We start from the raw sequence: 14,214 nt of genomic DNA, 5'->3' as shown, positions 1-14,214 counted from the left end.
TCATCATATTCCTCAGTTGGTTCTTTTTTATGATTTCTACTCTGTTTTCTTCCTGTATTGTTTTTCTGATTCTGTTGACCTGTCCTTCTGTTTACTTGTAGCTCACTGAGCTTCCGTAAAACAACTATTTTGCATTTTTTATTGTTTATCAGGCAAGTTGTAGATCTCCATGTCTTTTGGGGTCATTTTCTGGAAAATTATTGTGTTCCTTTGGTGATGTCATGTTTCCTTGACTTTTCACATTTTTTGTAGTCTTGCACTGCTGTCTTCACATCTGAAGAAGCAATCACCTCCTCTAACCTTTAGTAACTGGCCTCTTCTATGTGTGAAATCATGGATTATATTTTTATCCAGGGGTGGTCTGGAACTTCTCTACTAGACTCCTGGACTTTCACAAAAGCACACTCATCTCTGGGTCATTTTTAAAACCAGTGTTCTTTAGGGGGAGAACAGTAGAAAACTATTCTGCCATTTTGATGGCATCCTGTAACAACCGGTTTTCAAAGGTGGCAAGTGTTAGAAGTATGAGGTTACTGGATGGCAACAAACAATATGGAGATATCAGGGAGGGAGTTTTGGGGAATGCTAATTTTAATTTTTTAATTAAGCTTTTTATTTTGAGATCATTGTAGATTCACAGGCAGTTGTAAGAGAAAATACAGAGATATGCTTTGTACCCTTTATTCAGTTTCTCAAGTAATAAGATTTTGCAAAACCATAGTACAATATTATGGCTAGGATATTAACATTGCTACAGGACAGTCAAGAGTCAGAACATTTCTATTATCACAAAGATCACTCTATTACACTTTTATAACCATACTCACTTATCTCCTGTCCCTACCCCCTCCTTAACTCCTTGCAACCACTAATCTGTTCCCCATTTCTGAGTTACATCATTTTAATAAAGTTTATAAATGAGTCATACCATTTGTAGCCTTTGGGGTTGGATTTTCTCAAGCAACATAATTCCTTGTAGATTCACCCAAATGTTTGCATGTACCAATAGTTGGCTCCTTTTTATTTATGAGTCATATTCTATGGCATAGATGTATAAAAGTCTGCTTAATTACTCACCCATTGAAAAACATCAGTTGTTTCCAGTTTAGGATATTATGATCAAAGCTGCTATGAACATTTGTTTAGAGGTTTTTATGTAAAAATACATTTTCATCTCTCTCGGATAAACGCCCAAGAGTGTAACTGCTGGGTCATATGGTAGTTGTATGCTTCATTTCTTAAGAAACTGTCAAACTATTTTCCAGAGTGGCTGTACTGTTTTACATTTTCACCACAAAGTATGAATGAGTCAGTTTCTCTGCATCCTTGCCTGCATTTGTTGTCACTATTTTTTATTTTAGCCTTTCTAATAGGTATGTAATGATATCTCATTGTGTTTTTAATTTGCATTCTCCAATGATTAACGATGTTAAACATCTTTTCATGTATTTAACTGCCATCCATATATCCTCTTCAGTGAAATATCTGTTTGTCTTTTGCACATTTTCTAATTAGAGTTTTTACTGTTGAGTTTTGAGAGTTCCTTATATATTCTAGATTCTAGCATTTTGTCAGCTATGTGGTTTTCAAATATGTTTTCCTAGTCTGTAGCTTGTCTTTTCATCTTCTTCACATGGTCTTTCACAGAGAAAAATTTTCTATTTTGATGAGATCAATTTTATCATTTTTTTCATTCTGTGGTTCAAGCTTTTGGGGTCAAATCTTATCTACTTCTTTGCCTAGCCCTACATCCTGAAGATTTTATCCTATTTTTTTGCCTAAAAGTTTTATAGCTTTACATTCAAGTCCATTATTCATTTTGAGTTGATTTTTATAGGATGTGAGTTTAGGTTGAGGTCCTTTATTTTTGGCCTATGGAGTCCAATTGCTTCAGTGCCATTTGCTGAAAAGGCTATACTTCCTCCACTGAATTGCTTTTGCACCTTTGTCAAAAATCAGTTGGGCATACTTGTGCAGTCTATTTCTGGGTTCTCTATTCTGTTCCACTGATTTAATATGTCTGTCCTTCTGCCAACACCACAATGTAGCTATATAATTAGTGTTGAAATCAGACTAGACTGATTACTCCAACTTTCTTCTTCTTCTTCAAGATTATTTTAGTTATTCTAGGGTACTCATTTGATTTTGAGCTGGCCCTAAAGCCTCTAGATATGGGGGCTGTTCTCATGGCCCTAGGCATCTCCATGATGACAGCCTGAAATGGGTTGATGGACCAGGAATTAGCATCCAACTCCCAAGAAGTTATATATCAATTTTTAAAACGAAGGCAAATGTAAAGTGAAAAGGCCTTCCTTGGAGCTAGGTTCTATCCTCTTTGCTTTTCTTCCAGTCAGGCTTCCCCTTCTCCAGAGCAGTAGACCAAGTTGATAAGGTCCCATGGTATTACAGATGGAGTTGGAGGGGGACACTAGAATAATTACCTATCCAATTATATCTGTATTGGAGAAATGTTAACAATAATGTTTCCCATCATTTCCAGGAAGTGGTCATTGGAAGTGTCAAGGAAGCTGGCTTTCATGGATATTTGAAAGAATGCCCTTCCTGTTCTTTGCATGTACATGATATAACTATTGAATTTCTAAGTTTGACAACCACTTCCAATTGTATAGTGCCCTTGTATCTCAAAATATATCAGTCACCACAGCCCTGGACTAGGAGAGTCTTGCAGACAAGAAATAAAGGAGGACATTTGTAGGAATTCTGGGAGGTTTGAAATTAGATGAGTTTCTTTGAAGACTAGGATTACTGTTAAGGGTGGAAAGCTCTTCAGGCAAACCAGTGTTTAGATACTGGGAGACAAGAAAGGACCTGAAAAAGATAGCCTTGAGACTATACAGATTAAGGAAGGAATCTGACACAAAGGCTGGTATAAGTGAGCAGGTGGATTGTTTTAAGGGTTCTAAGTAAAAAGACCAGCCAGTTTCATATAAGCTTGAGGAAACCTGGGCTGAGGTAAAGGGGCACCATCCCATCATGAAGGTCAGCATGGTAGGTACAGTGGAGGAAATCAGAGTGAGAGAAGCTCAGGAGGTGAGTGCCTCCAGGAGACAAAGGCAGGTGGCTAGGACAGTAGCCCCTTTGTAGCTTGAAGACTCTCCAGCTGGCCAAGGCACTTCTCTGCTCATATCTCTAAGTAAGGGACACATTCTCTTACAGGGTTCTCCTATTCATACAGATCATATCCTTACTGATCTTAACTCCAGATTGCTTTATAACACTGTCTTTAATGTTTTCACCCCCCAAGAGGTTAGGGGTGCTTGCCTTTAATTCCCTATCTAAAGAGAATCACATTTCCATGATGAGGGAAAGAGCCAATGAGAGACTCTCAGGAGCAAGAAGCAATAGGTAGCTAATAGGAAGGCCATGTCTAGCCAGAGAGGCCCCAGCTAGGTGCAGTGTTTAAACGGAAATCAGGTATTCACAGTCACTAGGTCTCCTCAATAAAAAGGAGATTCATTGTGTCTGCTGGAATTTCAGGCAACTTGAATCTGATCATTCTGTATGGTGACTCATTCTGAACCAAAGAGCCACTGAGAAAGCAGAAGGAAGGGCCTGGGGAAAGTGAGGTCTTATTATCATCATCTACCCCTGGGGACAATGACAGTAGCTGTCAGTAATAGAAGCAGCTGTCAGTAATGAGAGGCGAGACAAAAAAATTAGCTCTTCATTCCTAGCATAGAGAATTAGCAGAACTCTAAGATGGAGAGGAGAGAGGAGTGGAAGTGGAGTCAAGCTGACTAAGGTTCAGAGTCACTCCACTTTGAAGATCCTCAGTTTCTTCATCTGAAAAATGGGGCTAACAATGCTTCCTTTTCAGGGGCACCATAAAGATGAAATGAAAGAACTTATATAAAATGACTGGTACTGAATAGGCTCTCGAATAAACAGAGGGTAGTTCTTTCCCTTCATTCAACTAAGCATTTTAATTTTGTCTAGTTCATGAAACAAGAAAATAAAGCTTATTTCATATTCAAATTGATTCTCAAGATATTTTCCTTTTTTCAGTACTTTAGTTTATGGTTCAGAGAAAGATAGAGACTGGCTATCTGAATCTTCTGTCTTGGTTCAATTTGAAGTTCTCCATTCTGATTTGGGACTCCTGATTTAGCAAATGTCCCCGAACCAATGAAAGAAAGTTCAGCAGATATCCCTAATATGTTTATACTTATTAATAAACTCTAGATGTTTACTACTGTCTATCTGTCTCTATATTATTAGTAAAGTTTAGGTTTCTTTTATTTAAGCATTAATAAAAAGAAACAAAGGTCCTAGTATTTTCCTGTACCCACTGAGCTATGTTTAGATATGACTACCTTATACTATTCACTCCTAAGCCTTTAAGACCATTTGCCACCTGAAATCAAGACACCTGGGAAGCTGGACACTTTCAACCACACCACGTGAACTTCAGCATGGAAACAAGCCTAGGAATATGCAAGCACATAGACTATGGCTTTCCAGTCTCACAAAGAGAGTGAGTGGAGCCAGGGAAACAGTGATTAAAGGCATTTTTACCTTTTTGTTTAGGGACTTTTCTCACAGTCATTGCAGCTTGCCTCTTCTGGTTTTCAGAAATTTCAAAACCTGTAATATAAAAATACATGATTTTTTAAAATAAGAAACATAGACCTTTCTTAAATGTATAAATTAGTACAACTTTTCTGGAAGAGTCATTTTGGCAAGATGTATTAAAAGTCTTGAAAAGTCAAAAAGGAAAGTAGTCAGAAACTTGGACAAAGATTTAGCTACAAAGATGCATTTCACAATATAGAGGGGCAAAAAAAAGTGAGAACATGAGTTAAAAGGCTGTTAAATGCGACATGGTGAAATACAGTATGGTGTAAATTAGATAAATATTTCAAAACCAAAAGCAAAAATACAAAGAAAAGGAAATAATGAGTCAAAAAATAAGATATTACAACAGAAAATGTACAGAGCTAACAAAAGTTTCAGAAGGAGAAAAAAAATCAAATGGCAAAAAACAATGAAATAACAGAAATGTCTGTGTAAGTCATTTGCCCATTTTCTAACTGAGTTATTTTTTTTTTTGCTAGTGAGTTGTATGAGTTCCTTATATATTTTGGAAATTAACCTCTTATCAGATATATGGTTTGCAAATATTTTCTCCCACTCCATAGGTTGCCTTTCATACTGTTGATTGTTTCCTTTGCTGTGCAGAAGCATTTTAGTTTGATGTAGTCCCACTTGTCTATTTTTGCTTTGTTGCCTATGCTTTCAGCGTCACATCCAAGAAATCATTGCCAAGACCAATGTCATGACTTATTCTTTCCTTCTAGGAGTTTTATAATTTCAGGTCATATGTTTAAGTCCTCAACCCATTTTGAGTTGATTTTCATGCATGCTGTAAGGTAGGAGTCCAATTTCACTCTTTTGCATGTGAATATCCAGTTTTCCCAGCACCATCTGTTGAAGAAACTATCCTTTCCTCATTGCGTATTCTTGGCACCCTCATCAAAGATATGTTGACTGTATATGTGTGGGTTAATTTCTGGGCTCTCTATCTTATTTCATTGGTCTTTATGCCCATACCATACTTTTAAATTACTGTAGCTTTGTAATATATTTTGAATCAGGAAATGTGATGCCTCCAGTTTTGTTCTTTTCTCTCAAGATTGCTTTGGCTATTGTGGGTTTCTTGTGGTTCCACATGAATTTTAGGATTGTTTCTTTTTATTTCTGTAAAAATTGCCATTGCAATTTTGATAGGATCACACTGAACCTGTAGATGGCTTTGGGTAGAAAGGACATTTTAACAATATTAAGTCTTCTAATCTATGAACACAGGATGTCTATTTATTTGTGTCTTCTTTAATGTCTTTCAGTAATGTTTTGTAGTTTTCAGTGTACAAGTATTACACCTGCTTGGTTAAGTTTATTCCTAAGTATTGTATTATTTTGATGAAATTGTGAATGGGATTATTTGCTCAATTTCCTTTTCAGACAGTTTGTTGATAGCAGAAACACAATTGACTTTTATATACTGACTTTGTATCCTGCAACTTTACTAAATTCATTCATTAGTTGTAAGAGCTTTTTTGTGGAATCTTTATGATTTTCTATGTATAAGACAATGTCATTTGTCAAAAGAAGTAATTTTACTTCTTCCTTTCTGAATTGGACGCCTTTTATTTATTTTTCTTGCTTAATCACTCTGGCTATGACTTCCACTACTGTGTTGAATAAAAATGGTGAAAGTGGACATCCTTATCTTGCTCCTGATCTTAGATACAAAGCTTTCAGCATTTTCCCCTTGAGTATGTTAGCTGTAGGCCTTTCATATACGGCTTTATTATGTTGAGGTAAATTCCTTCTAAATCTAGTTTGTTGAAAGTCTTTACCATAAAAGGGTATTTAATTTTGTCAAATGCTTTCTCTGCATCTATAGAGATTATCATGTGATTTTTATCCCTCATTTTGTTAGTGTGGTGTATCACATAAATTGATTTGCATATATTGAACCATTCTTGCATACCAAGATAAATCCCACGTGGCTATGGTGTATGATCGCCTTATTGTGCTGTGAATTCTGCTGGCTAGTGTTTTATGGATGATTTTTCCAGGTATGCTCATCAGGGATATTGGCCTATAATTTTCTTTTCTTGTAGTAGAAGACTTAATATTGTTAAAATGTCCATTCTATGCAAATCCATCTGTAGATTCACTGCAATCCTATCAAAAGTCTAATGAATTTCTTTACAAAAATAGAGAAAATACTCCTAAAATTCATGTGGAACTACAAAAGGCCCATAATAGCCACAGCAATCTTGAGAGAGAAGAACAAACCTGGAGGTATCACACTTCCTGATTCAAAATATACTACAAAGCTACAGTAATTAAAACAGTATGGTACTGGCTTAAAGACAAACATATAGACCAATAGAACAGGACAGACAGTCTAGAAATAAACCCATACATATACAATCAACATATCTTTGACAAGCATGCCAAGAATACACAATGGGGGTGCCGGCTCAGTGGTATAGCAGTTAAGCGTGCACGTTCCGCTTTGGCAGCCCAGGGTTCACCGGTCTGGATCCCAGGTGCAGACATGGCACTGCTTGGCAAGCCATGCTATGGTAGGTGCCCCACATATAAAATAGAGGAAGATGGGCACAGATGTTAGCTCAGGGCCAGTCTTCCTCAGCAAAATGAGGATTGGCAGCAGATGTTAGCTCAGGGTTAATCTTTTTCAAAAAAAAAAAAAGAAAAAAGAATACACAACAGGGAAAGGATAGCTTCCTCAACAAATGGTGCTAGGAAAACTGGATATTCACATGCAAAAGAATGAAAATGGACTCCTACCTTATACCATATTTGAAAATCAATTCAAAGTGGACTGAAGACTTAAAACTTATGACCTGACACTGTAAAACTCCTAGAAGAAAGTACAGGGAAAAAGTTTCTTGACATTGGTCTTGGAAATTATTTCTTAGACATGACACCAAATGCATAGGCAACAAAACAAAAATAGACAAGTGAGACTACATCACACTAAAATACTTCTTTTCAGCAAAAGAAAGAAACAACAGAGTGAATAGGTAACCTACAAAATGGGAGAAAATATATTTGCAAACCATGTATGCGATAAGGGGTTAATTTCCAAAATATGTACAAAACTTCAACAATCAATAGTAAAAAACAAAACAACTCAATTAAAAACAATGCACAAAGAGAGTGACATCAGTATCATGGCAGAGTGAGCTGTTCTCTTAGTCTCTTCCCCCTAAGCTACAGCCAAATGAACATTCATTAACCAAGAGGATGCCCTACAAAGCACAAAAGTATGTCTGAGAGATCCATGCAGCCATACATCTGAAGGTGGGGGAACTGGATCCCTGGGAAGCAGTGGAAGGAGGTGAGCGGATCCCCTCCTGCTCTCCAGCAGCAGTGATCTAGGACCCAGGTCCTCATGTAGCAGCTGGCACACAACTGTAAGAGAAGGCGGGGGAGCAGGTAGGCCTCTGTGTGAATGTTTTCACTTTTGGAGTTACAGTTCAGCCCATGGGAACACTCCACACTGAGTGGCACGGCTCAGCCACCGTGTGGGCATCCCCACAAAGTGCAGCAGCCCAGGAGAACCACCTGTGAACACAGCACAGGCCCATGCATGTGAAAGAAAGCACCGCTCTCTACCCACTTAGCTCATGAATTCAGCCTTTTCCAGGCCAAGGCAGTGGATCTGCACGAGAGCACATACATGTGTCATTTCAAGTGGCTGTGGCCAGCGGGAAAATGCAGAGGAGCTCTATCAGCACAACTTCCAGCAGATGCAGTGGGTTCATAAAACAGCTCCTGCCAACCCCCCACAGTGGTGGCAGGCGGAATTTGTAACCTGGTACTACCACTATGCACTGGCAAAGGGTCACTTCATGGAACACCATGAAGAACTATATTAATGCTCCAGAGCAGAAGGAAAATGACAAGTCTCCAGAAATCAATCCTAAAGTCACAGAAATTTACAATCTAAATGGCAGAGAATTCAAAATAGTTGTCATAAAGAAACTCAATGAGTTATAAGAAAACTCAGACAGTTCAGTGAATTCAGGAATAAAATTAATGAACAGAAGGAATTCTTCACAAAAGAGACTGAAACTAAAAAAAAGCCACAGAGAAGTTCTGGAGAGACAGCCCTGATGGCCTAGAGGTTAAAGTTCTGTGCACTCTGCTTTGGTGGCCCAGGTTCAGCTCCCTGGGCACAGAAGCACACCATTCATCTGTCATAGCCATGCAGTGGCAGTGGCTCTCAGAGAAGAACTAGAAGGACTGACAACAAGAATATACAACTATGTACTGGGGCTTTGGGGATGGGAAAAAAATAAATTCTGGAGATGAAGAACATAATGAATGCGAAAATAAAACAATCTAGAAACCTTAAAAACAGAGCTGATGTTGTGGAGGACAGAATTACCAATTTAGAGAACAAAAATGTAAAAACACTTCAGGTAGAGAAGGAGAGAGAACTGACACTTAAAAAAAAATTCTTTGAGAAATATCTGACAATTAGGAAATACAACATATGGATTATTCCAGAGGGAGGCAAGAGGGAGAAAGGAGCAGAGAGCTTGTTCGAAGAAATAATAGTTGAGAACTTTCAAAACCTGGGGAAGTAACTGGACTTAAAAGTAGCTGAAGTCAATAGGCCTCCTAATTACAACAATGCAAAAAGATCTACTCCAAGGCATATAACAATAAAAGTGGAAAAAGTCAATGACAAAGAAAAAATATTAAGGGCAGCAAGGTAGAAGAGAATAATCTACAAGGGTTCCCCTATCAGGATTTCAGCAGATTTTTCAGCAGAAACCTTACAGGCTAGGAGAGAGAATGTAAGGACATATTCCAAATACTGAAAGACAAAACTTTCAACCAAGCAGTTACTCTATGCAGCAAAACTACCCTTTAGAGATGATGGAGAGATAAAAACTTTCCCAGACAAACAAAAGCTGAGGGAGTTCACTGCCACTAGACCTCACCTGTAAGAAATGATCAAGGATGCCCTCATATCTGAAACAAAAAGGCAAAGGACTACAAAGCCTTGAGCAAGGAGATAAACAGACAGACAAAATCAGAAAATGGCAGCTCTCTATAACAGGATAGCAAATAATTATAACATAAAAGGCAAAGGGAAGGAAAGCATCAAAAGTAACTATGGACACTTCATTTTAATCACAAACTCACAACACAAAACAGAATAATTTGTGACAACAATAACTTAGGGAAGAGGAAAGAGATGGAACATGCTTAGGCTAATGGAGACAAGAGGCTATCAGAAAGCGGACTATCTCATCTACAAGATCTTTTATACAAACCTCATGGTAACCACTAAACAAAAAATCAGAGCAGAGACACAAATCATAAATAAAGAGAAAACTGAGAAAACCATCACAGAAAACCACCAAACTGAAATAGCAGTCAGAAATACAATGGAAGAGAAACAAGGGAAATATAGAACAACTGGAAAACAAGAGATAAAATGTCAGTATTAAGCCCTCATATATCAATAATCACTCAAAATGTAAATGGATGGAATTCTCCAATCAAAAGACACACAGTGGCTGGATGAATTAAAAAACAAGACTCAACAATATCCTGCCTCGAGGAAACACATCTCAGCTCTAAGACAAACACAGGCTCAGAGTGAAGAGATGGAAGACAATACTGCAAGCTAAAGGCAAGCAAAAGAAAGCAGGTGTTGCCATACTTATATCAGACAAAGCAGAATTCAAGATAAAAAAGGCAGTGAGAGACAAAGAGGGACACTATATAATTATAAAAGGGACATTCAACCAAGAGACATAACACAGTATCATTTACACACCTAACACAGGAGCATGAAAGTATATAAAGCAACTATTAACAGACCTAAAGGGAGAAAGTGACAGCAACACAGTAATAGTAGGGGACCTCAACACCCCACTTACATCAATGGATATATCATCCAGACAGAAAGTCAACAAGGAAATAGACTTAAATGAAAAACTAGAACAGATGGACTTAACAGACAATATAGAACATTCCATCCAAAAACAGGAGAATACACATTCTTCTCAAGTGCTAATGGAACATTCTCAAAGATAGACCATAAGTTGGGAAACAAGGCAAGCCTCAATAAATTTGACAAGACTGAAGTCATATCAAGCATCATTTCCAACCAAAATGCTATGAATCTAGAAATCAATGACAAGAAAAAAGCTGGGAAAGTCACAAATATGTGGAGACTAAACAACATGCTATTGAACAACCATTGGATCCAAGGAGAAATCAAAAAGTATATGGAGACAAAGGAAAATGAAAATACATCATACCAACTCTTATGGGATGGAGTAAAAGTGGTTCTAAGAGAGAAATTCATAGCGATACAGGCCAATCTCAACAAACAAGAAAAATCTTAAATAAGTAATCTCAAATGACACTCAATAGAACTAGAAAAAGAAGAACAAAGCCCAAAGTCAGCAAAAGGGGTGAAATAATAAAAATTGGAGCAGAAATAAATGAAATAGAGTCTAAAAAACAGAATAAAGGATCAATGAAACTAAGAGCTGGTTCTTTGAGAAGACAAACAAAATTGACAAACTCTTAGCCAGACTAACTAAGAAAAAAAGACAGAAGGCTCAAATAAAATTAGAAATTAAAGAGGAGAAATTACAATGAATATCACAGAAATACGAACAATTATAAGAGAATACTATGAATAACTATGTGCCAACAAATTGGAAAACCTAGAAGAAATGGATAAATTCTTAGACTCATATAGCCTCCCAAAACTGAATCAAGAAAAACAGGGAATTTGATAGACAAATCACAAGTAAAGAGCTTGAAACAGTAAACAAAAACCTCCCAAAAAACAAAAAGTCGAGGACCACATAGCCCCTCTGGAGAATTCTACCAAACATTCAAAGAAGTTTTAATATCTATCTTTCTCAAACTATCTCGAAAAAGTGAAGACAACAGAACACTTCCCAACTCATTGTATGAGGCCAACATCACTCTGATACCAAAACCAGACAAGGACAACACAAAGAAGGAAAATTACATGGCAATATCACTGATGAACATAGATGCAAAAATCATCAACAAAATATTGGCAAATCGAATACAGCAATACATTAAAAGGATCATACACCATGATCAAGTGGGATTTATACCAGGGATGCATGGATGGTTCAACATCCACAAATCAATCAATATGATACACCACATTAACAAAATGAGGAACAAAATCACATGATCATTGCAACAGGTACAGAGAAAGCATCTGACAAGATACAACGTCCAATTATGAAAAAAAAAACTCTCAATAAAATGGGTATAGAAGGAAAGTACCTCCACAGTAATAAAGGCCAAATATGACAAATCCACAGCAAAATCATACTCAATGGTAAAAAACTGAAAGCCATCCCTCTAAGAACAGGAGCAAGACAAGTGTGCTCACTTTCATCACTCTTATTCAACATAGTACTGGAGGTTTTGGCCAGAGCAATTAGGCAAGACAAAGAAATAAAAGGTCTCCAAATTGGAAAGAAAGAAGTGAAACTTTGCTGTTTGCAGATGACATGATCCTATATACGGAAAACCCTAAAGAATTCACCAGAACTATTAGAAATAATCAACGACAGGAAAGTTGCTGGGTACAAACTCAACTTTCAAAAATCAGTTGCATTCTTATACGCTAATAACAAACTAGCAGAAGAGAGAGGAATACAATCCCATTTACAATTGCAACAAAAAGAATAAAATATCTGGGAATAAATTTAGCCAAGGAGGTGAAAAACCTATACTTTGAAAACTAAAAGATATTATTGAAAGAATTCGAAGATGACATAAAGAAATGGAAAAATATTCCATGCATTTGGATTGGAAGAATGAACATAGTTAAAATGTCCATATTGCCTAAAGCAATCTACATATTTAATGTAATTCCAATCAGATCCCCAATGACATTCTTCGCGGAATTAGAACAAAGAATCCTAAAATTTATATGGAACAACCAAAGACCCAAAATAACTAAAGCAATCCTGAGAAAAAAGAACAAATCTGGAGACATTACAACCCCTGACTTCAAAATATACTCCAGAGATACAGTGATCAAAACAACATGGTACTGGCAGATACACAGATCAATGGAACAGAAGTGAAAGCCCAGAAATAAAACCACACATCTATGGACAGCTAATCTTTGACAAAGGAGCCAAGAAGAACAGTGGAGAAAGGAAAGTCTCTTTAATAAACAATGTTGGGAAAACTGGACAGCCACATGCAAAAGAATGAAAGTAGACCATTATCTTACATCATATACAAAAATTAACTCAAAATGGATTAAAGACTTGAATCTAAGACCTGAAACCATAAAACTTCTAGAAGAAAATATAGGCAGTACACTCTTTGACATCGCTCTTAGCAGCATCTTTTTGAATACCATGGCTACTCAGGCATGGGAAACAAAAGAATAAACAAACAAATGAGACTACATCAGACTAAAGAGCTTCTGCAAGGCAAAGAAAATCATAAACAAAATGAAAAGACAACCCACCAAGTGGGAGAAAATATTTGCAAATCATATATACAACAAGAGGTTAGTTCACAAAATATTTCAAGAACTCATAAAACTCAACAACAAAAAAAGGAACAACTCGATCAAAAAATGGGCAGAGGATAGGAAGAGACATTTTTCCAAGGAAGATACAGAGATGACCAACAGGCACATGAAAAGATGTTCAACATCCTTAATTATTAGGAAAATGCAAATCAAAACTACAATTAGACATCACCTTACACCTGTCAGAATGGCTATAATTACCAAGATAAAAAATAACAAATGCTGGAGAGGATGTAGAGAAAAGGGAACCCTCATACAGTGCTGGTGCAAACTGGTGTAGCCACTAGAGAAAACAGTATGGAGATTTCCCAAAAAATCTAAAAATAGAAATTTTGAGACATCTCCACCTATAAAATGCAGCTATCCCACTACTGGGTCTTTATCCAAAGAACTTGAAATCAACAATTCAAAGAGCCTTATGCACTCCTATGCCCTATGTTCATTGCAGCATTATTCACAATAGCCAAGATGCGGAAGCAACACAAGTGCCCATCGACTGATGATTAGATAAAGAGATATATACATATACAATGGAATACTACTCAGCCATAAAAAAAGACAAAATCGTCCCATTTGCAACAACATGGATGGATCTTGAGCATACTATGCTAAGCAAAATAAGCCAGACAGAGAAATACAAATGCCACATGATTTCACTCATATGTGGAAGATAAACAAACATATGAATAGGGAAAACAGATTAGTGGTTGTCAGAGGGTAAGGGGGTCAGTGGGTGGGCAAAAGGGGTAACAGGGTACATATATATGGTGATGCATAAAATTTAGAATATTAGTGGTGAACACGATGTAGTCTATACAGAAACTGAGTAATAATGTACACCTGAAATTACACAATGCTATAAATCATTATGACCTCAATAAAATAATTGAAAGAAAACGTTATATTTATATTAACATTATGATTTATTAGTTTTAAATTAATAAATATTTTAAAGCTCAAAAAAAGAGAAGGGGCAAAGGACTTGCATAGACGTGTCTTGAAAGACATAGAAATGGCCAACAAGTATATAAAAATATGCTCAACATCACTACCATCAGGGAAATGCAATTCTAACCACA

General features: G+C 36.8%; 1 protein-coding gene across 7 annotated transcripts in view; it reads right to left on the bottom strand.

Annotated features, from left to right (window-relative positions):
- Positions 1–14,214, bottom strand: part of ARHGEF9 (Cdc42 guanine nucleotide exchange factor 9) — a 548,669-nt gene that overhangs the window by 24,691 nt on the left and 509,764 nt on the right. For all 7 annotated transcript variants that reach the window (XM_046672729.1, XM_046672732.1, XM_046672733.1 and 4 more), the window contains one exon: positions 4,537–4,605. In XM_046672729.1, the coding sequence (XP_046528685.1) occupies positions 4,537–4,605 (69 nt within the window). The remainder of the gene's footprint in view (positions 1–4,536; positions 4,606–14,214) is intronic.

The sequence above is a fragment of the Equus quagga genome, chromosome 10 (genome assembly GCF_021613505.1).
Source record: "Equus quagga isolate Etosha38 chromosome 10, UCLA_HA_Equagga_1.0, whole genome shotgun sequence".
Lineage (NCBI taxonomy): Eukaryota > Metazoa > Chordata > Mammalia > Perissodactyla > Equidae > Equus > Equus quagga.
This window is presented reverse-complemented; position numbering and strand designations above follow the sequence as displayed.